Consider the following 25,605-nt stretch of genomic DNA (forward strand, 5'->3'; position numbering starts at 1 on the left):
TACCTCACATTTTCTTCTTCCAAGGTCTCACTTGTGAATTCCAGTATGTCAGCAGCTGTCCCCACAAACATAAGGAGAAGTTGAGAGAGTTGATCCCGTGTGATCCCGCCTCCAATGGGTAGAAGCCATCTTCCAATTATGAGCATTAGCAGGAATGTCTGATGGAGTCCCAAAGTCCAAACTTTCTCACATACTGTAGATAAGTTATTTACAAAAACTTTGGCCTGTTTAACAAAAATGTCATACAGACAGAAGGATCATGAGCTGCCACCTTAGAGAGAGATGCCTTCTTCACCATAGCTTTCAATCAAGAGCTAACTTTTGTGGAAGGTCCTTTACAGAAAATGATTCCTCACTTACTAAAGAAAGTAAAACTCTTTTCAACTGAATACTCTGGGAAAAAATAAAAGCTAATGTGATTTTTAAAATGGGGCAGCCTTATAACTAGAAGTAATTTAAACCTCTCACTTGCTAATGGGATTGTACTGTATGGTATTTGAAAAGCCAATTTTACAATGTTTTATAGATAATTTCTCATTTTATCATTTCATCATACTCTGTACCAAGTATAACATGTAGCAACTATTTTAAACTTCATATTAATATTAAATAAATTCCTATATTTTTCTTTTATAGATTTCAAATCTGAATTTACTAATCTGGGAACATTATTGCATAGTACAGATTTCTCTGTTGATTTTTATTGCTTTAAAACACTGTATCAGATGATAAAATATATAATAATGTTTATTCATTACCTATAAGTAAAGAAAAGGAATAACTGTAAAGTCATTTTTATTCTGAACATTTAAGATATTACTCAAAAACCAATAAGCTAGCAACCAAATTTTATTCTGCCCTTATTCTCAGACTCTGAGAAAAATTTACATCTCATTCACCTATTCTGGATGCTTTATCTTGTCCACTTAGCTTCTGAATAACTTTAAAGTATATTATTGGCCCTACAAGTTATGATCTACTAAAGACTATTGCGGTGTAGATCTCAAGTGGATTGGATAGTGACAAGTGACTTACCTGTATTTGTGCAATATTTATTAACCCCTCTTGATCATGTGCTGGCGTCAAGTGTAAAGGTTAAGAGAGAATAAAAGACAAGGCAGGACGCTGACCTGATTTGAAGCCATGCATGAAGATCAATGTTTCATTTACACACTTTATGTATCTTCTATGAGACTTCACGTACATCTTATTTAATTCTTAAAGGAAGCATACTAGCATGGTAAATAGTAATATTTTCAATTGTCAGATGATAAACTGAGAGACAGACTAAGGGATTTGTTCAAAGTGTTATGGGTAAGCTGTGATTGAAGCTTAAATTAGAACCCAAAGCTAGTTCTAGTAAACTTCATAGAACCAATAGCCTATCTTATTGTTGAAAACATGGTTCAGTGATAGGGGCCTTGGCCTTGATTCTCTCCAGCATATCGTTTTCTAGTAAACTTTGGTTAGTTGGCCAAATATCAAGCATGAGAACAAAGAAGTGATTCTCTTTTGGCTGGAAACCTTCCCTATTTTATTAATATAAACACATATATCTACATATAGGGAAGAATAAAATATATAAGGCAGACCTCAATCTTTTAATTATATCATTCCTTCGCAAATATATATATCTCTCTTTGTGCATAAATTGTCTAATCTAAGTGTTAAAGGTTCCTTAATGCTGCAGGTTAAATACATTTATTAATATATGTAAGATACATCTGCATATTATGCATGTTATGTGTTTAATAATATATGAAAATATGATTCTTTTGTGAATTTATGAGCCAAACAGTTGGCAGATTTCCCTAGGAAAGAATGAGCTAAAATGTACAGAGCATGTTATCCTCACCAAGTGAAAAGGTGATTTGCTAAATCCTTTAATATACAGTGAGAAATCTCTCACCGTCTCAATGAGATCATCCGCTCCGTTGGTTTGTTCACTTGACATTAGAGTTTGATTGAAGTCTTCTTTGCTGCTGGTATTCTGTAACATTCCTTCAGACTGGCTACTGCAATACTAAGAATTTTTTGTAAAGGCAATATGTCAAAAAATATCACAATAGGTAGGGTTTAAAATGGCTTCAATGTAGCTAAGAGATTATGAGCAGAAACATGAAGTTTACACAGTATGCATAAATACCTCCAAAAATCAGAGTATAGGCTTGAGATAGAAAACCACTTTTCACTTAATATGAGAAGAGTCAACTATACATGTCTTATTTTTCCGCAAGTCTATGAGGAGGAAGATGCTTTTTGATCATTGTGGAAAACTGTGGAATTTATGGATTGGTAATAGAGGTTTCTTTTTTCAACTCTAGAACAATTATAACACCAACAACCAATGACAGCTTTAAAAAACATATATGATCTGGTCAAAGCATTCATTCTAAGGCTTTGTTTCTTGGCCAGAGCCTCTTTATCTAAAATACCTTTTTGCTTAAGTAGATAATCCAATTACTTTCAATCTTGTCTGTTAAGCACAGTAACACCACCCCACCTGCCAATTAATGTATTCATTCACCAAAATATACATTTTTCATCAGTTTAGAAGTCAGTTTAGGTTTATAGAAAATTTAACAGTTCATCTAAAATAAATGGCATTTTTTTCTCTTCTTGTTCTTTCATTTTGCACGTAAATTTCTACAAGTATACTGGGCATGATTGTTATTCAGCCAGATGCTAGGAATCTGAGGTAGAGAAAAGAGAAGAAAAAAGTGCATGAGAGGAAAGGAGAGGTCCTTGAAAATGTAACTGTAGCCAATGATTAATTCACAAATGGATTTTTAAAAAGGTTGATTTTTTTTAAATATCTGCAGAGCCAACATACTTTTGAAACACATACACATGCATGCGCACGCGCGCACACACACACACACACACACACACACACACACACCTACCTACCACATATCCATGATCACACATTTGGATTTAGAGAGAAATTATTTTTTTAAATGCTAATACACTGTGAGAAGTGTATTTTTCTTAATTATTCTGTATACTTCATCGATCATTCTATGAGCTCCTTAAAAAAGTTGAAAAGGAAGTCTGTCAAGGAGCTATTTTTTTCTCCCTTCCATCAAAACAACTAGTGTTATGGGTGAAATGACAAGAATAATTAAGAAAAATGGCCATGTGCTGTATCTCTAAAAGCAAAAATGCAGTTGGTTGCACACTTTTTTTTTAACAGTTAAAGCTCTAAGAAAAGATAATGAAGATAACAACTTGAATTTTTGAGCCAAGCAACAAATCTTCATTGCAGAGGAGTTTTGTGACTCTAAGAACCCAGTGTTCAGAGGAAACAAATTTGGCCACTTTTTTTTTCCGGCATGAAAGCAGATTGTGTATAAAAAATAGTGACCTTGATATGATTTTTACATTTTTATCACTAAAAATCCATAGACATCTTACTTTTTAAAAATAGTCATCTCTACTCAGGATAAAATAACTTGGTAGCAAATAGCTTTGTAGTTCATGTTATGGTGTAAAGACCTGAGTCTTTCTCCCTTCTTAGATTCTGTTTGTTATAAATTGGTGAGACTTTCCTTTAAGTGGCAGCTGCATTAGAACTGAAAAGAATAACTGGTTTGACTCCTAAAACCACATTCAGCATTGTACAAGTGAGTTATATGGGTGATCTGGGTGCCAAAATGTCACTTTTTTGTGGGCTATATCTTAAAAACTTTTAATAGCTTCAAAAATAATACCTTTGGGTCAAACCAGACTATGACACCACACAGACCAGAAAAATTCTCTTGCTTTAATTGTGCCCACTTCATAAATAGACTTGACTAAGAGTTAAGGTTATAACTATTGTCATAACCATCTTCTTTCCACGTGTGGAGAAAGAGCCAGATTCAGAAACGATGGCACAGAATTGATCATCTACGAGAAATGTTGTCATGAAATAGGTCAGGATGTTTTCCTAATGCCAAGTCATAGGTTAGAACATTTAGGATGTAGAGTAAATGGAAAATGGGAAAGGAAATTAAATTATTCTTTGCCATCATGAAAAATTCAGAAGATTTTTGACACAAATTCCTGTGAAACATAGAACACACAATTGAGAAAGGCAGTGTGGTTTAATGGCCTAAGGGTTGAGACCTAGGTTCTAAGCCCCAGAACTGCTGTTGATTAGCTGTGTGGCCTTGGGAAAATTACTTAACCTTTCTGAGTCTCAGGATCCTTTTCTATAAAATAGAAATCTATATACCATGTCTAACTTGAGGAGTTGGTGGGTCCATAAATGAGAAAATGTTTCTGAAAATACTTTGAAATGAAGAAACTATGTGAAAAGAGTGATTATTATCCTAACCAAAATTTCTTACAGAATGGACTAAGAACTTCTGCACCTCCCTTTTATTCTGCCATTTCTTACTTCTTTAAAGGTAATTCCAATACTTTTTTGTCTCTCTTTTTTTTTTTCTACTTCTATCTCTGCCCATCCTGCCCAGTTCAATCTCTGGGCATTCATTTTAATTCTCAGTGTCAAAATGAGTCACATCCATTACTACTAAAGGTCCAATTTCTTTGTAGTATGAAAATTAGAGAGGCACTGCCTGGGGCTCAAAAATCTTTTTTTTATTAAAAAGAGAGCTTTTGGTTGCATGCTATTTGTTGTAATGGGATTTGACCTGTGTATCAATTAACTGTGCAATGCATTTATATTATGAAAGCATTTGGAGAAATGAATTGTTACTGTGGATGATAGCCATGTTGTAGAATTGGATGTGAAGGGGAAAAAAATGATTCCAATCACCAGAGCTTATTTCCATACCCCTGAAAGTAGTAAGTAGTAGTAAGGAAATTGAAACAGCCCCCTAATCCTTATGGTACAGTTTTTAAAAGCTATGATAACTTGAACTAACCAGTCTACCATGATAAAAATACTTTCTACAGACATAGAGATAGCCTAAGACATCAGTCTTTTTTAAACAGCAGATTTAGGCAGAGAAATGTTTTCTTCATGTCTACATTATTGGCACATGCTTGTGGAATTCTTCAAAAATAGTTCACAGAACTAAATTCCCCTCTGTGTGCCTGATATTTGGGGCAAGCATTTTCCAGATAAGGTTTGAATGTCTGAAACATATATCAGAGGCTTAACTTTGCCATAAAATGACCAACTATAGCAGAGAAATCTGTGAAAGAGTCTCACAGATTTTGTCAGTAAAGGTACTAAAATAATATTATATCATAACGATGGCTCATCTGTAAAACATAGTCCAATAACCTGAACCCTGAAGATGTGATGTCCAGGCTGGAGTCTGATGGACTTTACTAACTAGTCCTGTCAGTGTTGTATAGGCATTAAGGACAGTAAATGGCTGAATCCAGTCTAGAGCCTGCTACCTAGGGTTTCCCATGTAAGAAGCAACTCACATAAAAATCAGAACATCTCTCTCTACATAGATTAGGGCCTCTTATTGGAAGCCACTTTATTTTCTAGGCCAGTATGGTCTTAATCCAGAAAGCTCACCTTTCCCCATGGTGGATCCCCTGACTCCTCTCCTTTATACTTATTTCAGAGTCCTCGAGTGAAATTCCTGTTCTCCTAAGACAGCTCTTGAGGCCCTCAAAATTGAATCTCCTGTAATCTGCAAAGCCTGTTATTTTAAGACACACTATTTCAAACAGTGCCCCCAAGTTTGATTGTATTTGTATAACAGAATACAGATGATGGGGTTTCTTTTTTGTTTGAGTTGTTCCTAAAACTGTCACTTGTAGGATGCTAGGTTATTAAGCCCTGCCCATTCTTAACCCAATATAGAAACTCATTGAAATTGCAAGGGTTAAAACCAAAATTTTATACCCCCGTGTAAACTATAGCATATTGGAGTTGGGGGAGGCCTTAGGAACAAGATCTCTAACACAAATTATTAATGATATAATCTTAAGTCTTAAATGAATGCACCATTTTTATTGTTTTGACAGATCATGGATTCACTTCCTTTTTGCTGATGGCCTCTTACTTATTCAATTCTTGATAACACCAATTTCTTAGGAAAGTGCATTTCTGGCAGAAATTGCATTATGATATGAATATAGTTTATTGCTGAGTATTCTGCTTTCCTACTACATACCTGAGTCTCATGGTGCATTTCAAGAAGCCATAATGATGGAACAATGCTAATCAGATATAAAAGTATGGCTGGTGAAAACCTGTGAATGAGGGGGAAAAAAGATAGTTCAGTTTTTACAAAAAGTTTTTTTGAAAAAAAAAGAAAGAAAACAAGTGCACATACCCTGATCACGCTGAGGCAAACCTTTTTATTTCAACTGTTTATTTCAAAGGGGAAAAAAGCACTGTGTGATTTCTGCCATATGGATTATAGAGAAACAAAGTAACTGTAAAAGGCACTAACAGCTGTCATTCTCACTGAATTTCTAATCCAATTAATAGATGTTAATTTTAATATGGTTTAATGGGATACTGCCAATTAGTTTCAGGCACAAAACTGGATATTTTGAACTTAATATGTTTTACAAAAAGTAAATACAGCAATAGTAAATCTTGGATTTTTCAACATTGCAGTTTGGGTAAGTTTGGCTACCTTTTTCAACATTATTACCTGAAATTCTGGGAACTCAATAACATTCTGCTCCTACACAAAAATCAGATGATAATGAATAGAACTGAGCAAAACCAACTGGCTTTGTGTGTATTTGTGAAACCTAGTAAAAACAAAAATCCAGACACACCTCATTGTATTGTGCCTTGCTTTATTGTGCTTCACACCCCGTGTGAAGCAAGTCTGTCAGCCCCATCTCCCCAATAGCATTTGCTCACTTTGTGTCTCTATGTCACATATTTCAAACTTTTTCACTATTATTTTATTTGTTATGGTGATCTGTGATCAGTGATCTTTGATGTTACTACTAAGACTCGCTGAAGGCTCAGATGAGGAGGCATTTTTCAATTAAAGTTTATTACATTGTTTTTTAGATATAATGCTATCACACACTTAAAAGACAACGGTATAGTGTAAACATAACTTTTATGTGCGCTGGGAAACCAAAAAATTCACATGACTTGCTTTATTGCAGTGGAACCCAACCTACAATGTCTCCAAGGTACATATGCCTATACAAACAAACAACAGATGAAAAGTTTGGTATTTTTTAAAAGGGCTATCTATAATAACTATTTTCAGAGTCAAAATTCAGAGGGCAGTCTAGAGAGGGCTTTTACTTGTAGTCAGACACATCAGGTTCAAATGCCAGTTTTGTCACTGATCAAGAGTTTGCTTCCTAATCCACAAAATGGGAATAGTCACTGTATTAACCAGCTTAGGCGGCGATAACAAAATACCATAGACTGGGAGCTTAAACAACAGAAATTTATTTTCTCAAGGTTCTGCAGGTTGGCAGTTCAAGATCAGGGTTCCAGAATGGTTGGGGTTTGGTAAGGGCTCTCTTCCTGGATGGTAGACAGCCACCTTCCATTGCTTCCTCACATGGCCTTTCCTAAGGGCAAGCACCCTGCAAGGAGAAAAAGAGATCTCTCTCTCTCTTCTCTTCTTATAAAGGCCACCAGTCTTACTGGGTTAGGCCCCACCCCTTATGATCTCATTTAACCATGATGACTTCCTAAAAAGTCTAGAGATAAATACAGTTACACTGTATTTATGAATTTGGGGAGAACACTGTTCAGTTGACAGCAGTCACATTTATCTCACAGGAATTTTTATTATATAGTTGACCCTTGAACAACGTGAGATCAGGGGTGCTGACCTGATGCACAGTTGAAAATCCACATATAACTTTATAGTTGACCCACTTTATCTACAGTTCCACATCCTCAGATTCAACCAACCATGTAGTACTGTAATATGTATTCACTGAAAAAAAAAAATCTGCATATAGGTAGACCCAAGTAGTTCCAACCCATATTGTTCAAGGGTCAACTGTACTTTCTGTAAAGCAGTGCCTGGCAGAGTTGCCCAACATTCAATAACAAGTTGCTATTATTAGTATAGTTATGGGACAGTGTGCAATGAAAACATGTCCTTCAAAATTTGAAACATGATAAAAGTTACATACTTTCCAAATTTATTTCTTCAAACTGCATTTTATTTTAGATTGGACTCTTACTTTATAAAACCTCTTAAATTGTAAGTGAATATAATTTTATTAAAATACTTGTAGTACATACATGTGATGGTTTAAAATGACCCAAAAAATAAAAATGTTAATTGCTCAATAAATAGAATTGTTTGAGACAAAATGCTACTAAAATCATACTATTTTAATCCAGGAGAGAAAAGTGAACTAATCTAAATGGAACAGAACATTTAGGACTGACCTTTTACAGGCTATTAACCCTTTCATTAGTAACTCCTTTCAGCTTCTGGAGAGAGGAAGGGAGAAAGGGCAAGAGAAAGAGAGGTCTTTAAAAAAAAAAAATCGGTTTTTAAATAGACACTACCCCACCTTTGATTTCCTGCAGAAATCAATTTTGAAACAAAGGGTGCTGGGTCATGATATTCTTAAAATCTGACTTAGAAGATGGCTGGGCTGCAGAAAGATATCAGGAGCCACCATGTTGAACATGCTCTTAAAAAGAAAAGGAATAATTAATTATTTGACCTTACATATCAAGGGAAACATCAGGAGAGAGTATTTCCTTTGTGAGACTTCGAAAGGAAAGGAAAGGAATTCTAGTTGGCAGGACAGCTAGAATATGTGAATGTTTGTTTGGGTTCCTCAAATATTGGCTGGACTGCAATTTTGTTGACTCTCTTGGTATTAATTCTGGGATTAACTCCCTTAACAATACTGTTACAGTAATAATCTAGGGAAACTGGACTGAACATATAATAGCTCTTGAAAGAGGTTAAAAATAAAACAAACAATAACCCTTAGCATCTTCTATGCGTAAGATTTATTTCTATAATTGGAAAAAATTTCTATCCTACTACGACACTTTTTCTCTAATTAGGAATCTAGATACATAAACAAACAAACAAACAAACAAATCAATATCCAGGGTTTCCTGTGCTGCCTACTAGGAAAATCTAAATTCCATAACCTGATATTTGAGGCCTTCTTTATCTAATCTATCTTATCTACACTTCCCTTTCCTTTTCCTTTACCACATCCTATCAAGCTGAGCAACTCAATAGTTTCAACCTGCTGTGTATTTAAAATGAAACCAAAAAAATCTTTTGGAAAATTCCCCTCACCTCAGTCCCTCTTCATCAGACCTATCTGACATAAATGAAAAGGGGGTAGGAAGAGGGAGTCACACTGAGGGCCCAAGAATTAATCATATTCAATTAGAGAGAGTGTGAATCCACAGCCTTTCTCCCCAGCTTTCCCACCCTCTCAACTCTACACCTAAGATCTGCTGGAATTTCCAAAGGCTTCTGGGTGGAGACACCAATGAAATGCCTTGGCCACAAGGTGATCAACCACCGATCAGAATTGGGACCTTCCTTCTCCCCTTCCTCCCTCTCCCTCTGACTCTTCAGTAGCAGGCTGTGGGAGTGGTACGACTGAAAATTGTTTTAAAAATTATGGATAAAATGAAAGTATTACCTAGGGAAGTGTTAAAATATGTGTAGATATATTTTATCCTAGATATGAAGAATACATTTCAGCCACATAGAGCATAGGTTTTATCTGACCATGGGTCCCTGTTAAGAGCAAAGTGCTCTGTTGCTCCTTCATCATAGTTCATCTGAAAAGAGGTTCTGGTATGGCTTTTAGAGCAAAAGTCAGATTATGACTACTTGTTTAGGAAAGCCCTCCTCTTACATCTTTATCCATCAGCATCCTTCCTGTATGTCAAAGGCAAGGCAGGAATTAATCTTAACTTGTATTTCTCTTGTGACCCAACACATCCTCCATTGTTTTATAGTTTTGTGTACATCAGTCTTCGCTTTCCTAATATAAGTTTCTTGAAGGCCGATCTTGAATCATTTAGATTCTTATGCCCCTCCCTCTTCCCTCTACTTCATTTTTTCCTTTCCTTAATGGTATCAGATGTCTTACTCAGTCTTTCATTAATGCTTATTAAGCAAATGCTTAAATGCCTGCATTTATAAAGGGAGGACTGAGCAAATGAAGTGAATGGAGGTGACTGGCATTTACGAGGACCTTTGATTCCCATTTCAGGAGGTTTTGTAGCAAGTATGCTCCTTGAGTTGTGTCCCTGGAGGAATTGTTACACAGAAGGAGAAACTTCGCAAACTTGAGAGATCCAGCTTGAATCTTGCCTATTCCATTCATTCATCTTTGGAAAGTCGCTAGCGTTCCTGAGACTCAATAATAATATTCACCTCGTAGGGTGGCTGTGAGGATTAAGTGAGACAGTGTGTGAATGGTGCATGCTCAGTCCAAGGGAGTTGCTGCCTTACCTAAGCTCAGCTCTGCACATATACTCACAGCTGCATATTCAGTACCTGCACTTAAACAGGACCCAGAGGATACCTGCATAGAAGACTGTTTCTTCAGATAACTGAAAATCAATCCCATTTTTAAACTGTGGGTCTCAAATCTAAAGCCATTTAAGAGTCCCAGAATCGAGGGAGGTTGTTTGCACTGCTGAGGACATCATTATGCCTGACTTCACATTCAGTGTCCAGGCGGTGACCGTCACAGTCACGGTTTGCAGGGGCTACTTGCCCATCGCAACTTATAAAACGCTGCGCCCTCAGGGCCCTGCCTACCTCTTGGGCTCTGTGGCTTGCCGTTCTTCCTCACTGGGCTCCTGTACTGGTGTTTTCTTTCAGGTCTGGAAAAAAAGCTAAGTGAGTTCCTGACTCAGGCCTTCACACATGTATTGGAAATACCTCTGTCCGTGACTTTTCACCTGGTCATCTCCTTCTCCGAGTTCATGTTGGCTTGATTGGACTCCGCAGAAGTACTTTCCTTGTCCCTCCCGCCTAAATTAGATCACCCTCATTATCCTTGTCTATAGCACTCGTCACTATTACCCCATAGACGTTCAAAGTTAATAATTATATAAATGCACATATATATGTGTGTGTATTTGCTGTCACTTAACTGTCTCCCAGCAAATCTAAGTAATATTCTTAGGAACCATGTCTGTCTGCCTGTCTTTATAACCTCAGCTCCCTCCGCAGTGCCTGGCCCCTGGTGGGCTCCCCCAGATACTTAGTGGTTTCATAAGGTCCTTGTTGATTTACAGTTCCTACTTTCTTGACACTCTGTTGCTGGTTTGAATAGATATCTCTTTTTGAAATATCACTATAAATTGATTCTTATCAGAAGTTTTACTGAAGGAAACTAATTATTCTGTTCTTGCATGAACTTGCTATTTGTTTGCCACTGAAAGATTTACTATTTCAAGGTGACATTTAGCTGTTACTTATTATTTGGAAGGTTTGCTGTATTCTTGATACTGCATGGTTAGTGCAATTCAGTTTTTTGAACCAAGGAGAATGTGAATCCTAAAAATTAAAAACTAAGCCTGATTCCACCTTTTTCTGTGTAATTAACCAAATTGCTTGCCTTTCATAGAAGCTACCAGATCATTTTACTCCAGTCTTCATGTCTTAATGGCATCAAAAGTAAGTAGATGCCAACTGCAAGTACTTGGTATGAAGATTAATACCATTTCAGAAATTACTCAAATCAGATTTCTGGATACTTGTTTATAAAAGTAAGATACACTATTCATAGTCTAACAAAGACTGATAAATACAGGATTAAATGAATAAGACACACCCAAGTGGGAAATTTTTATAAAATTGATAATACTCCATTACTAATGAGCTACCTGTCCTTGGAAATTCCGATTGATTATAATACCAATTACCACTCCCCTATCACAGTACAGAAGATGCCCAACATTAATACTTTAATGCCAAATTGCTTTGCCTTTGCTCTGCTATTTTTCCTAAATTAAAGCCTTCCTAAAGATATTTTGGCTCCACAGAAATTGTTTATTTGTTTGTTTTTTATTTCACAACCCTTAGCCAACATAAAAGTTCTCTCTATATACACAGCAGGAATACCATCTTAAATAATTTTTTTCTTTGTTTATGTACTTCCTTGTTTACTAATCAGATATGTTTGTAGGTTTTGCTACGTGCTAGACACTGCTCTGAGCTCTTAAAGAGCTATACTCATTGTTTTTTTTAGTTCACTTTCTCCAAAAATAAAATATTACTTATCATGCCAAGTTGTCATTTCAACATGACAGTGTTTTTCACAAAATGATTGTCATCACATTTAGCAATTTAGCCCTGCAATGGATTATATTTCCTTCAACTCACCATTAGTCTAGAATTAGAATTCCATTTTCCCCTTCCCCAAAATGCTGGGTTTTATTGTTTTCTTATCAAAGAAGTAACATTTGTTCATTTTAGAAACGTAACAATAGAAGTAAAGTAAGCAAATGAAGAATTAACTGTAATATCACCCACTACCCTGTTTAGCTTTTCTCTCTTCAAACAGTGATTCTAATCTTTTAATTATATGCATAGATCTGAAAATAGATAATATTTAAATGAAGCAAAAGTAATGTTCCAAAATTACTTTGATACAAACCGCAATTTTATTTGTATTTCACTTCTCAGTGTTTCCTACTCTACAAAGGCAGAGTGCAGTTGTAGGGATACCAGACCCAAGTTTTAAAATCGCACGTTAAACCGCCTTGAGGGTCCTCAGTGTTTCTGGAGCACTTTATGATAATAAGCTTATTTTCATGGAAATCAAGAAACTAGGTCAAGATACCTTTCATGAGCCCTTAAACACTGTCTAACAACTTAGGAATTGTCTGTCCTCCTTAGATTGTAGACTGGTTTTCTTTAAATGGGTCTTAACATCCACAGTTTCCATCTGGGCTGCTCAGGAGGGCTTTAACACACAGGGAGAAAGAGTGGCCAGCAGGCCAGCCTCAACGTGGCATCTACCTCTCTGCAGCCCCTTAGAATGCACCCAATGCTCTTGCAGAACACACCACCCCTGAATGCCTGGGAAGTCACTACTTTGACTTCAGCCACCACCCATTTGTCTTCTGTTCTAGCCGGTCCCTCGAAGTCATCTGCCTCCTGGAGCTCTCTACCTGTGCCTAACCACTAAGGAGGGATGGGGGAGGGAGGCTCCTGAAAACTGCCCACAAATGGAAAATTGAATTTGGAGTGTGTATGATTTAATAGGTGCCAAGATAAGCTGAGAGGTTTGTTTTGTCCATGGTCTTACGGGGGAGCAGACTCATAACAAGAACAGAAGAGACAGGGAGGAATTTCAAATCGGTTGGTGATACCTACTGCAGTGGAATCACTCTTTATATTTCCAAAGCCCTTGAAGAATGCCCACATTTAGGTTTTGTAAAGAGGGGGATATTTCTGAAGGTAAATACGAGGGCTCTTAATTATAATTTTCATTGTTTGTTGCTGCTAATTGTTTTTTAACTAAGGTCATATTCTCAAATTGTGATATAAACCACTAGCAAAATTAGTATTATATACTTAACTCAAGATTTTCCAAGAGGATATCTAAAGCAAGAACAAGCCTTATTAAAATTGAAGTTGCTCACATTCAAACCCTCAGCAAGCTGCTTCGGTATGACTAAACGAGGTATAGGACAAAACATGCATTTATTTTAGGATCTACATAACATTTCTGAGGCATAGGAAATCATGACATCTTCCTAAAACATTGGTTCCAACTGAAACCCTGAGTATTGCCATCATGATATTCCCTCAACCTGAAAAGCTCTTCTGTCTTCACTCTTGTAAAACCTACTTCAAAGGCCAGGACATAAATCACAAACCAGAGAAATCTTCCTTGTCTAACAAGCCTGCTGTACAGATTCTATCTTTATTCTGTACTCCTATCTTTATTCTGTACTCTTGGACTTAATTTCTGGGAAATTGTTTGGTTCTCAGAGTATTGTTTTGTCTTGTTCTCATATAACTGCATATGTTTTATATTCCTTCAAGAACACCATCTTAGCACCTACCATAATAAATGATTGTTTAAGGAACAAGTGAATTTAAGTGCTAATGACTACAGGAATTTTAACGGTTTCTCAGAGGATAAAGTGCATGATGGATGTTATTTATGTAATGTTTTAATCTATTTCACTCTATAAAAAAACAATGGTATTTATACTTTCTGTGGAAGAGATTGGTTCTTCACTTCAGGACCAAAAAAAAAAAAAAAAGAAGAATAATTTTAGAATTATCCCCCTCTTCTGTTTTCTTTTGTATCTGTTTCAGTTTTATGAGGATGCCTGCTTGTGCAAGAGTGTCTCTGTGCCACAGCCATGTGTGGTCTGAAATTTTCTACATTCAGTCCTAAGCAAAACCATCTTAGTGCTCATTGGCGAGTCACCTGGGATTTACCTACCCAATTTTGAAATAGAGAAAATACCTTGACCCTTTCTACATCACAGAGAATCCTTGACACCAAAAATGTAGGTAGTTGTACTGTCCACAGGCAAAACCCACTTTGGTTATTGAATGCAGGGCACAACAAGTAGGCGGATGGGGTTCAGTCCTGGCCTGAGAATACTTCTCTGAGCTTCGGCTTCCTCTTTTCCAAGTAGGAGCTGGAATAGTGGCCACAGGGCTGTTGTGAGGAGTGAATGAGGTAATCCATTCAGTGCAAAAGCCTGGCTCATTAAAAGTGAGTGCTCACCAGATGCTAGGAATTGCTTTTGTGATTTATCATCACTAGTTGTGACCTTAGATAAGTGATCTAGCCTTGCTGTATGCAGCAGGGTAATCATCATAAAACAGTAATAAAGATGAAAACTAATTCACAGCGTCATAGTGAGGATTACATGAGATAATGGATGTAGAGCAGGCTTGGAGCATTGTCAATACTCGATAATTAATGGATGTTACCACGTCCATTATCACCATCACCTTTATCAGCATACTCATCACCATTATTAACCGGCAGAAAATGGCACAGCCAATTTATTAAGAGGCTATTCCTAGTAACTAAAATAGGTGTGTGGGATGGGAGGCTCAATTAGGGAAATAAAACAAAGGACTAGTGCAGGACCCAGCCATGGCCCACAGCCGTGCCCATCGTAGAGAGGAAGTCTTTTTCCTAAGGGTTGCTAATTTTTACTCTAATAAGCATATGACATTAAGTCAGCTATACACCAGCTACTCTCTGAAGTCAGACAACCCAAAGTAAAATATAAACCCCCTCCCTAAACAATTATAGGTAGTAGATTTGTATTCAGAGAAGATAAACAAAATCATTTTATATTAACCATCTGTATGTCCTGGATATTATTTCAACATGACTTTCAAAGAAAGTTCATTTGTTGATGCCTGCATATAAAAAAAACCTATTTTTTTTTCAAAAACACTGGTTTCCTTTAATAAAATGATTTATAGGTCTACACTCCAGATACCAGTACTTCCAGAGAAACTTTTAGAGTAGGGAGGGACATGCCCATGGGAAAAATAAACTGTGATGTAAAGGTGAATTTTCCACTGTTGGAGGAAAAGTTAAACAATTCAGATTTGCCCTGATGCTGTATGCATAATAATGTCACTGCCAGGAAAAGGAGAAATGCATGAAATTTAGAAGTCAGGATACAGATACACTGACTCATGGGAGCTGCCCACACTAATTTGCACTTTGTTTTTCTCCCAGTCAAGGACAAGAAGTTATAAAATATAACCTTTTATTTTCGGTTCTAAATGTCTCAGTTGAACATACTTGTGGAGAAAAGCATGGGCATCTCTCAATAGTTCAGTTTCCTGGAGGTCTCGTTCTAAATGCAGACATTATTATTGCTTTGATTCCAAGTCCACTGTGAAATAAAAGAAGAAAATAGGACTTTTTCTTGGGAGTGAAGCATAGTACTAATTTAAGGTAGGATAAGACTCTTCTTTCTAAACAACTAAAAACAAAGTCATTTGCTGGTAACATTGTGTGTGCCTCCAAAAAGGACGCAAATTTAAGTCATCCTTTTGCACTGAACTCAAGGCTCAGGATGTGTAACCCATACACACAAGCACATGTAAAGTTAATGAGTATTATAAAACTCTGGACACAGCAGGCAGTGCTGATGAGTCCAGTGCACAGTGGAAAGTGCTACTGGTGTAACTGAAAAGCTAAGGAGAGATACCAGGAAATACAGACAGCAAGTGTGAACAAAGAGAGACATAGTTTATCTGCTGGGAGAATTTCCAGTGCTCATGTTGGTCATATGGAAACCATAGGGTCTCCTAAATGGCTCCATTTCATCCCCTCTGATATCCAACAAGCTCAGAAGAGTGCTTTTATTTCCCACCTTTCTCTGCAGCATTTTTGTAAACAATTATGGTAGAGGAAGATACACAGTATCAAATACTATAGAATTAACATCCTACAAAGCTCTTCCATACTACTCAAAACTTGTTCAAGATTGGACTTCAAATGTTACCTGTCCAGTCTGGGTTTTTCATTTCTGCTGTCGAGCCTTCTAAATACAATTGATTAATCAAAAGAGATTTCATTGAGCTCTTTTTACAAAATTGGTTTGAACTTGCAATCGATTTAGGATCTAATCTCTTTTCATTTCTAATTTCTCTTTCCTGTTTTCAGTTAGAGGCCACCCAGACATTTTCTAACACATGTTTCAAATGAGATATGGTAAAGATAAAATTTGGCAGTTTTTCACTTGGAGGCAGGGGACATGGGAAGAAGAGACAAAAGTAGAAAAGAAAGTCAGTATTTCTCTGTCTTCTGGGTGGATGTCAGAATTGTCCCAAGGCACACTTAGCTCTTCCTTCTCTCCCTTGTTTTATGTCCCTGGCTCTTCCCATGCCTGGCTCCTTCTCTCTTTAACAGACTCAGCTCAGATCTCGCCTCCCCAGAGAAACCTCTCTGCCCACCCAGCGGAACCTTCCCCCAGTACTCCATCCTTCTACAGCCCATACCACTTGGGCCTTCATAGTTCTGATCACTCATCTGTTTACTTGCTTATTGTTACTTATCCGCAACCTGGTTTTTGTCCTTCAATTTCATTGAGATATAATTGACATACAGCCCTGTGTAAGTTTAAGTGTACAGCATAATGATTTGCCTTATATACATCATAAAATGATTACCACAGTAAGTTTAGTGAACTTCCACCATCTCATAAAGATACAAAATAAGAGAAAAAGGGAAAAACAATTTTTTCCTTGTGATGAAAACTCTTAGGATTTACTCTCTTAATAACTTTCATATGTAACATACAGCAGTATTAATTATATTAATCATGTTGTACATTACGTCCCTAGTATTTATTTATCTTATAACTGTCTGTTTCTGTCTTTTGACAAACTTCATCCAGTTCCCCCTCAGCATACCTGTTTATTATTCACTTTTTTATTGTCTGAGTCCCCTGACTAAAATGTGAGTTCTTTCAGGAGAGGATTTTACCTGTTTTATTCACTTCCATCTTCCTGGTGCTAAAAACATCTAACGTGTATTAGATGTTCCAGGTATTTCTGTTGAATGAAGAATGAGAAGTCTCTGTGTTTCTTCCTCCAGAGAAATCTGCTCAAGTTCCCCCACACTCACCTCCCTCGGGATATCGTTCACCTCCCTAGCCTTTGCAGGTCACTCTCATCCATTTTTCCTGCTACATCTCAAATGCTATGAAGACCCCTCTCCATGCCCACCCACCACCCACATTACTTCTCGTTGCATCCTTTCTCCCCTAAACTGTTAGAGTCCTAATATCCCTGCTCTCCCTATTGCCAACTAAGTGATCATAGATGAAATGATTTAATAGCTCTGTGCCTCAGCTTCCATATCTAAAAATGGGAGAAAACAGAAACAGGAAATGATTATAGCTGCTGTCAGGACCAAGTGGGAAAATCTGTGCCAAACACTTGAAAGAGCCTGAACATTACTAAATGCTAAATATTCATAATTACCCTTATTCTCACACATTTGAACACTTAACAAAATGCTACCTTTTCTTTTAAAAATCTCAAGTGTGTTTATTTTCTGTTTCTTCACAGTGTCTAGTTTGTATCATGCGTACTTATTAGGCAGGTCAGTAAACTGTTGTCTGATTCAACTTAATAAAGGAAAAGAGAAAGAGAGATGTTGACCAAATAAGTGAGGTATTTTATTAACGCAATGGTATTTACCTTATATTCTTGAAATTCTGATGAAGAAAGCTGAGTGCTTAAAATTCTGTACCTTTACCAATAAATTCAACTTAGATTCCTACTTATTCTCAGATACTGCCTGTTTTTAAGTAAACAGGCTTCAAATTTGTCACAGTCTTGGTCACTTTTCTATCTCCTGAGGAATATTTTATCAGTATTGGCTAGAAAGCAGCTGGAAATCTGGTCTTCCGTTTGACTCTACCTAAATGGTAACTCATAGATCCATTGGATTGTTGCCCAGACAATAGAAAATAAAATCAACAAAAAATAAGGCTATGATACTAACTTCCATCTTACAGAAATGTAAGTGAATAAGCAGATGAACTTAATAAATACTAGGTGAAAAGGGGCAAATTCCACCAGCACACATTTGTTGGACTTAATGAGGAATGTATCGTTGGCTTCCCCTTTCAATCCTATAGAATTCTAACAAATTCAGCTTCTCCAACTGGCAAGTACTTAGTGTTGATGTCATGTTGCCTGTCCCCGGACAGCTGAGCTCAGCAGCCCCAGTTCCATTTTTCCTTTCCAAAGAATAGCTAAAGAAACATTCTTTGGACAAGTGTAATATGTTTGCTACATTTCAAGACATTTCGTTCACATTTTCCTCTATAGGTCTGTTTATTGCTTCATTTCTGTAGATTTGATTTATTGGAGGCCAGGTGCACATTTTAATAAAAAGAACAATGTTCAAACTAGCCCAGAGCAGTCTAAAGGAGGACAATGGGTCTGATGTTCCAGAAGAGAAATTTTCACTTCATGTGTGTACAGAGTTTAGTCCACCATTCAGCCTTGACTGATTACTTGGTTTTCTGTTTAAGGTTTTCCCGCCTCCTCCTTCTTCTTCTCCTTTTTCTTCTTCTCCATCTTTTTTTTCTATTCCCCCTCCTCCCCATCTACTCCTTTTCTCTTTCTTCCCCTCCTCTCCTTCTTCTTCCTGACTAGTAAGTAGACAATGTATTCCATTGATACAAAGGGTCATTCTTTGACAAATCCTTAAAAAAAATAGAGGCCATAATATACTTAACTCTGTAACTTTATTCTACTGACAACATATCATTGACATCCCTCTAGGTCAGTCGCTAAAATCTAGTTCATTATTTTTAATACCAGCAAAATATTCTATAGTATGGATATATTACAATTTTTCAACCAATCTATTGATGAATAATAAGGTTGCTTTTAGCTTTATTTTCCACTAACAAGATAAAAATTAATATTTTTGTACATATGCCTTTACATACGGGTACTTTTGGTTCTATAGGGTGGATTTAAAAAAGTAAGAGCAACGGATCAAAAGATACATGTGTATTTATAGTCATATAGATCTACATATAGATCTCTATAGTAACATTTTCCTATACAAAAATATAGATACTGACATAATATTTACTTGATCTTTTTTTATTCCATCAGCCTTGATTTTCTAATGAAAACATTTTCTAATATTTTCAAAAGCAACAAAAAATTATGCTTAGCCTTACCCAGAAAACTTCAGTTCAGAAATGAACTATGTCCCAAATCAAACCCCTGTTAATTGTCACCATGTTAAATCAGGGATAAATTTCTATTTTTTTTTTATCATTCTGTCTGCTTATTTTTTTCTCAAACTTATGGCCAAATAGCATGTGAGTTTTGTCCATCACAAAAATGACCATTATTAGTGGACAGTTGTATTTGGTAACATCAGTAGAACAAAGCATTACTAATCACATTTCTGTATAGATCATTCTACAAAGACTCAGTTGTTTCTGAAATTTTATAAGCCAAATCTATCAAGTTTTTTTCTTTGCTTATTTTCAAATATAGTCTAGATATTGAGCCAGCAAAAAAAATTTTTGTATTAGTGCTATAATATACAGTATTCATCATGGGCCCATTCTGAAGTAAAGGTGAGTTTTTTCCCTAATCTTTGGCTCTGAACCAGTAGTTTATTCGTCAGTCTCTCAAGTAAAAGTTTTTTGACATATACAGACAGAAAATGTGTCCACCTGATGCAGAATATTTTTTAATAAGAAATATAAGACAAACTCTAGGATCTAGAAAAGACTATTTCTTTTGTATTCATTGATGATCAACATATATTATTTCATTTAATTCAAAACAACCTATGAGATAAGTATTTATAGATGAGGAAACTGAGACTCAAAAAAGGTTAAATAACTTGCTCAGTGCCTCACAGCAAGTAGGTAGGAAAGCCCAGATTTGATTCCATTATCTCTCTGATTTTGAGGCCAAACTCTGTACAGGAACATGTCTGCAGTTCTGTATTTAACTTGATGCATTGGCCATCATCCAACCTTTTAGTTTTTTTAAAAAACCTTTTTTTCCTCTCTTGGTTTTAACTTACATTTCAGTCTGAGTTGGCCAGCAGTCAATGGTAATATAGACATGAAGGTTTCATTGGCTACAGTATTTCTACACACCTGCCATGGAATTCCAACTTAATGTGAGCTAAACCCTCTGGTCCACTCTTGGAGAGGGAGAGGGATATGTCAGGGTCAGCTGAGCTGTTCCTTCTTCTGAGGTTAACATTTTTCCCAAAAGCTCTGAGGATGGTTGGTGGCAGGACGACTTTCCAACAAACATTTTTCAGCCTCAGACTTCATCCTCCTATTACTGAAGATATTTTCTACCCTAGCATGTTAAAACTACTCAGTAAAAACTAAATCAATTTCATATGACCTGCTTGCTGGATGAACACTTTTCTCTCTTCTCTCTTTTAAGATTTATTTGGGGAACTAATACCATTTTTCTTTGAGATTTCCAAAAGGCACACTGGAAAGTACCTCAAATCTCTACTGCTTAATAAGCTGTTAATGGGGGTGGAGGGCAGTGACATTCCAATCATTATTGCATGAAATTAAGATCCTACTTGAATAATTTGTTCATTGATAATTCTAGAAATTTTTTGACAGTGGAGAATTTAAGCAAGATACACAACATTCTAAGAGACACCACATTCTATCACTCGGATTGCAGTGAAATACACAGCCTCCTGTAGTTTAATGCGTAAAACTGTAGAGAGGGTTTTTTTTCTTTTTTTTTTCTTAATATGGTGGCCAACTGTAATGCCATCAAGTATATAATTCTTGAATTGGCTCATTTCCTATTTCTCCTAGCATTCGGTATTTTTACAGTATTGACGTTTTTGAAAACAGAGACTCGTTTTTAAAAATTAATACAGGAAGAGGCCTAAGTGGGAGAAGTTTAGGATGAAAACCTACTGGCAGTGGAGCATAGAGGTGCAGGCTCTTTGTAAATGGCAGGGAATCTTTTTCTCAATTCTTTAATTAGCATTCAGTTCTTCGGGGAGGAAATGAAGCATCATGCAGAGCCTGTAGTTTGGCACGTTCAGGTTAAGTCTAAACTACTACCTGCTAGTCCCTCCACTAGCACTGCAATCCGTCTTTGACAAGATGGGCTGACCAGTAACCAAGGCTCCTAAGCAACCGAGCTCGGAGGACACGTGAAGCTGGTGTCATGCCAAGGCGCCCAGGGCTGGAAGGAAGCTAAGCCGATGAAACCACAGACCTGCTGCGCGGGGCTTCTCACCTCTGGAGGTTGTCGGATGCGGACAAGCTCTTGCACAAGTTGCTGATGCTCAGAGAAGAGCATTCCCTTAAGTGCATGCATTCAGGCTAACCCATGTACACTCATACACCCCAAATTCAGAACGCAGGGCACATGACACCCCCCTGGTCCCAAGATTCTCCCACTTTGGAGCACTTTCTGCAAAGCAAGCAAGCGCTTCCCTTCTTTTTCCTCATCTTCCAAGTTGCCAAACCTGGGACTGGGTGGCGCGTGGCTGCGACTCCAGCCTTCCCAGTGTTGCCCTGGGACCCTGGGGACTCCGGCTTGCCCAGAAGACTCCCGAGCATCTCGCGCTCTTTCAAAGCTCCTGGCGAGGACAGTGGGGGTCCGAATCCCAGTAAAGAATCAGCAGGCTGCAGGGAGATGGGCTCTTGGGCTGCCAGTGAGTGCCACAGGGGACAGTACCCGGGGACTCGCGCGCCCTCCCTTTCCCGGGGTGCGCTCACCATTTGTAGCCTCTGCCGCGCTTGAATTTGAGGGTGAGCGCCGTCTCCAGAAAGAGCAAGAGGTTGAGCAGCGCCAGCAGCCAGTACCACGGCTCCTTCTTCACCTCGGTCACTCGCCAGACTCCAACCAGCGAGTGCAGCACAAACAGCAGCCGGGTGGCCAGGGCGTTGAGCAGGACCAGTCCCCCCATGCCGCCCGGCGCGCTCTGCCCGCCGCCCCTCGCCCGCGCCCCGCAGACCCCGCGGCGAGCGCCCGAGCCCGCCCGTGGGCGGGACGTGACAGCTCCGAGACCTGCTGCTGCTGTCGTCCTTCCTCACCCTCCCGGGAACAGGAGAGAGCGGAGCGCCCCTCCCCCAAACTTCCTGAGAACTCCTAAAGAGAGGAGATTGTAGACCCGGCTTTTCGGGCTTTTGGGGGCGGCTGCGCCGCCTGGGTTCCTGGGCGTTATTGTCCAGCCCTGCCCATCCCCCTCCCAATCCCGGGGGACCACTCTCCATCCCTTCCCTCGACCCCCACCCTCTAGGGCTCCGTGGGGTCCCCGAGAACATCCCCATTCCAGGGAATTGGAAAGAAGAGAGAGGTGGACTGAAGGTCAAGGGGCTGCAGAGCCAGAAAAGGGAGGAGGAGGGGGATTGGGGTGTGGGGGAAGGGAGCTTTTCTTTTATCAGTGAAGTGCTTTAATTCACTCATACTTCTTACAGGAACAGGCTCTCATGGTGACTCTAAGCTAGGATGCAGGAGGGCCAAAGAACCGGCTGTCCAGGCAGTTTTAGAAATACGGTTCCTGCCCAGTTTAAAGAATAAAACTTTCCAGGACTAGGGCAAACCAGGCGCGCTTGGCTTGTTGAGAGGTCTCTGCACCTCATTTAGCGGATGGGTGGCCCTGGTCACTTCTACTCTTTCAACACTGTGTTATTAAAGCAAAATGTTATTCTTTATTATGTTTCCCCCATTCTCACCCCCCACCCCGACTTTTTTTTTTTTTTTTTCGGTAAAGGAAATAGGATGGCAGGACAAGAAGGCAGAGGGGACAGTGGGGAGGCGATAAAAGATAAGGCCAGATGTTAGACTGGAGGGAGAAATTCATGGAGTAGGGAACTGTACCCTTGAGATCAATGACTAATGAATTACACTCTGTCTTTCCAGTAGCCAAGGCAAAGAGGAAACTGAAGTCAAGGTTTCCCAAAACACCTTCATGATTTTTGTTTCCTTGTTTGGTCTCTTACCACCTGTACTACTATTTACCCAGCATTTTCCCTTAAACTCAAATTTTTACCAAAATAATTTTAAAAGGAAACTTTATATCACTTACAAATGGAAAATCAATGTAGTAGGCTATAAATGGAAGGTAATTGAAAAAATAAATTTAAAAAATGAAGCTAAGTTACTGAGATCTTGTTAGATGCGAATTATTACCTTCCAAGGGTCTGTGCCTCAGCCTCCCTCTTTCTGGGAAAATAAAGAAATACTAATCCCATTACTACTAAGTGTGAATGCTCTCTTGATCCCATTAGTAAAGTTGAAAGTGAAACTCAAAGAGACTTTCTTGGTTAGGCTTATTCAACTTAAAACCATATCATCTCAAAATTAGATTGAAATCTCTGACTTACATGATTACTGTTATCATTAGGTGAAAAAAAAAATCCACCTACTTAAAAGATAAGCTCAGTTATTTCTGGTACTGTGATTAGGGAGACTTTTTTTTCCCTGTGGGTCTGCGTTGTCCCCTATCTTACAGGAAACCCAGCAGTGATATCCTGGGGCTGTTTATTATAGTGCCCTTCCATGTAGGCTGATGGTGCGGTGACCAGTGACCGTACACCAGTGATGCCTGAGGGCATAGGGATCAGTGCAGTGGGAGGCAGTGTGGTGTGGACATTGGAGCCCTAGCACTAGGTCAACTGGCTGCCTTGGTCTTCTGGCTGAGCCACTTAGTAGTGTTGTAACCTTTGGGTCTCAATTTCCTCATCTGTAAATGGGGTTCTAAGCCTTTTGACTCATAGGGCCATTGTGGGTTAAAATGAGCTAATTCATATAAAGCACCTGGCAGGTAGTAAGAGCTTGGTAAACCTTGGTAATTCTTGCCTGGACCACGAAGGGTAGTCCAGGGGAGATGCTCTTTGATGATCTGAGACAAGTAATAATAAGAGTGGAGAGAGAAATGTGACATTCCTAAGACCTGTCAAAATCCTACAGTCCAACACCACCAGGAACACATTTGTTGCTGAACAAGTTGGATTTATGACATTTTAGGGAGAGAGAACATACTCCAATGGAGAACCATGGAGCACCTCACTAAGAAGCTGTTAGAAGGGTTAGAAAGGACTTAACTAGAAAGGATTAGGCTTGTGTTAGGTGATTTTAAAGAGGGCTTAAGAAAGCGGGGCTTTACTCTAGATTGGATGTTCTCAGGAAATGGGGTTAATTCTATGACTGTGTGTCTTAATAAAGCTAATTTAGGTGGATGGGGAATGCTTGGTCATTTTTGTGGTTTGGACAATGTTCATGTTTTGTCTGTGTTCAGACATGATTGCAGAGTGGTCCTATTTCTGTCTTGATCCATCACACTCACAGAGTGGCCTTGCTTGATGTTCATATTCTTTGAAATTTTTGTGTTCACTAGGAGGAGGCCAAGGCCTGATGGTGCCAGACTAGCTGCCTGTTTCAGGGGGTTGCTTTTCTTTTTCTCAGGCCTCCTAGAAAGAGCTCTCCAGGAGATGGGGTTCACAAAATAGGAGGGAGGTCTATGTGACATCTCCCACACATCTTTGTTTTTTTCTGTTTTAAAGATTCAGATTCAGTATAGGTTTACTGGCTCTGTATCTAAAAAACAAAACTGTGACTCATGAGAACTTTAAAGTTATTTCTTTTTATTTTTCTCCTAAACCCATTTTTAGAAAACTGGAGACTTTGAAAAATATCTTGAGACCTTCAATCCAATAGTCCAATAATCTTTTAAAAAAGAAAAAATTAAACCATTTAAAAAAATCTACTCTTCCTGAAGAAGCAATTTTAGCCTCAAGTTCTCTGTTCTTGTGGTCTGAGCTGGGGTTGCACTAGATCAGAACCAGCTCATTCCACTTGACCCAGTGAACAGCAGTCACCAGTACTCTCTTCCCTTCTGAATGCAAAGTGAACACAGTTGTCAGGCTTCTCTTTCAAACTAGAGTTTGGTTGCATGAAGGAGTCTTTCTCAGGCTAGCTCAAATAAAGTAGTTCTTGGAAGGGTAGGCATGTTCCAAGACAGATGGAGTTTTTTGGAAGCCAAGCACAGGATGTATAATAGGCTGGGCCTTACACAACTGAAACTGGAGGCCAGCTGTGGACCCGAGTGGCTCCAGGAATCTTACGGTTGCAGTTTGTGGACCTTTCAGAGCAACTCTGATATTGTTGGCTTTTAGCCAGATAAATCTCTCCATATTCTGAGTTCAAAATCCTAAGAAAAAGAATTTGATTGAATTCCTTC

General features: G+C 38.3%; 1 protein-coding gene across 2 annotated transcripts in view; it reads right to left on the reverse strand.

Annotated features, from left to right (window-relative positions):
• The window catches only part of TMEM26 (transmembrane protein 26), a 39,320-nt gene extending 16,637 nt beyond the window's left edge, over window positions 1-22,683 (reverse strand). The window contains exons 1-4 of one of the 2 annotated variants that reach the window (XM_032491469.1): window positions 22,139-22,683; window positions 6,090-6,168; window positions 1,856-2,023; window positions 4-224 (exon numbers count right to left, since the gene is read on the reverse strand). In XM_032491469.1, the coding sequence (XP_032347360.1) occupies window positions 4-224; window positions 1,856-2,023; window positions 6,090-6,168; window positions 22,139-22,329 (659 nt within the window). In that variant the 5' untranslated portion in view covers window positions 22,330-22,683. The remainder of the gene's footprint in view (window positions 1-3; window positions 225-1,855; window positions 2,024-6,089; window positions 6,169-22,138) is intronic. The other variant, XM_006186977.3, reaches the window with a different exon arrangement.
• Window positions 22,684-25,605: the final 2,922 nt, after the last annotated feature.

The sequence above is a fragment of the Camelus ferus genome, chromosome 11 (assembly GCF_009834535.1).
Source record: "Camelus ferus isolate YT-003-E chromosome 11, BCGSAC_Cfer_1.0, whole genome shotgun sequence".
Taxonomy (NCBI): Eukaryota; Metazoa; Chordata; class Mammalia; order Artiodactyla; family Camelidae; genus Camelus; species Camelus ferus.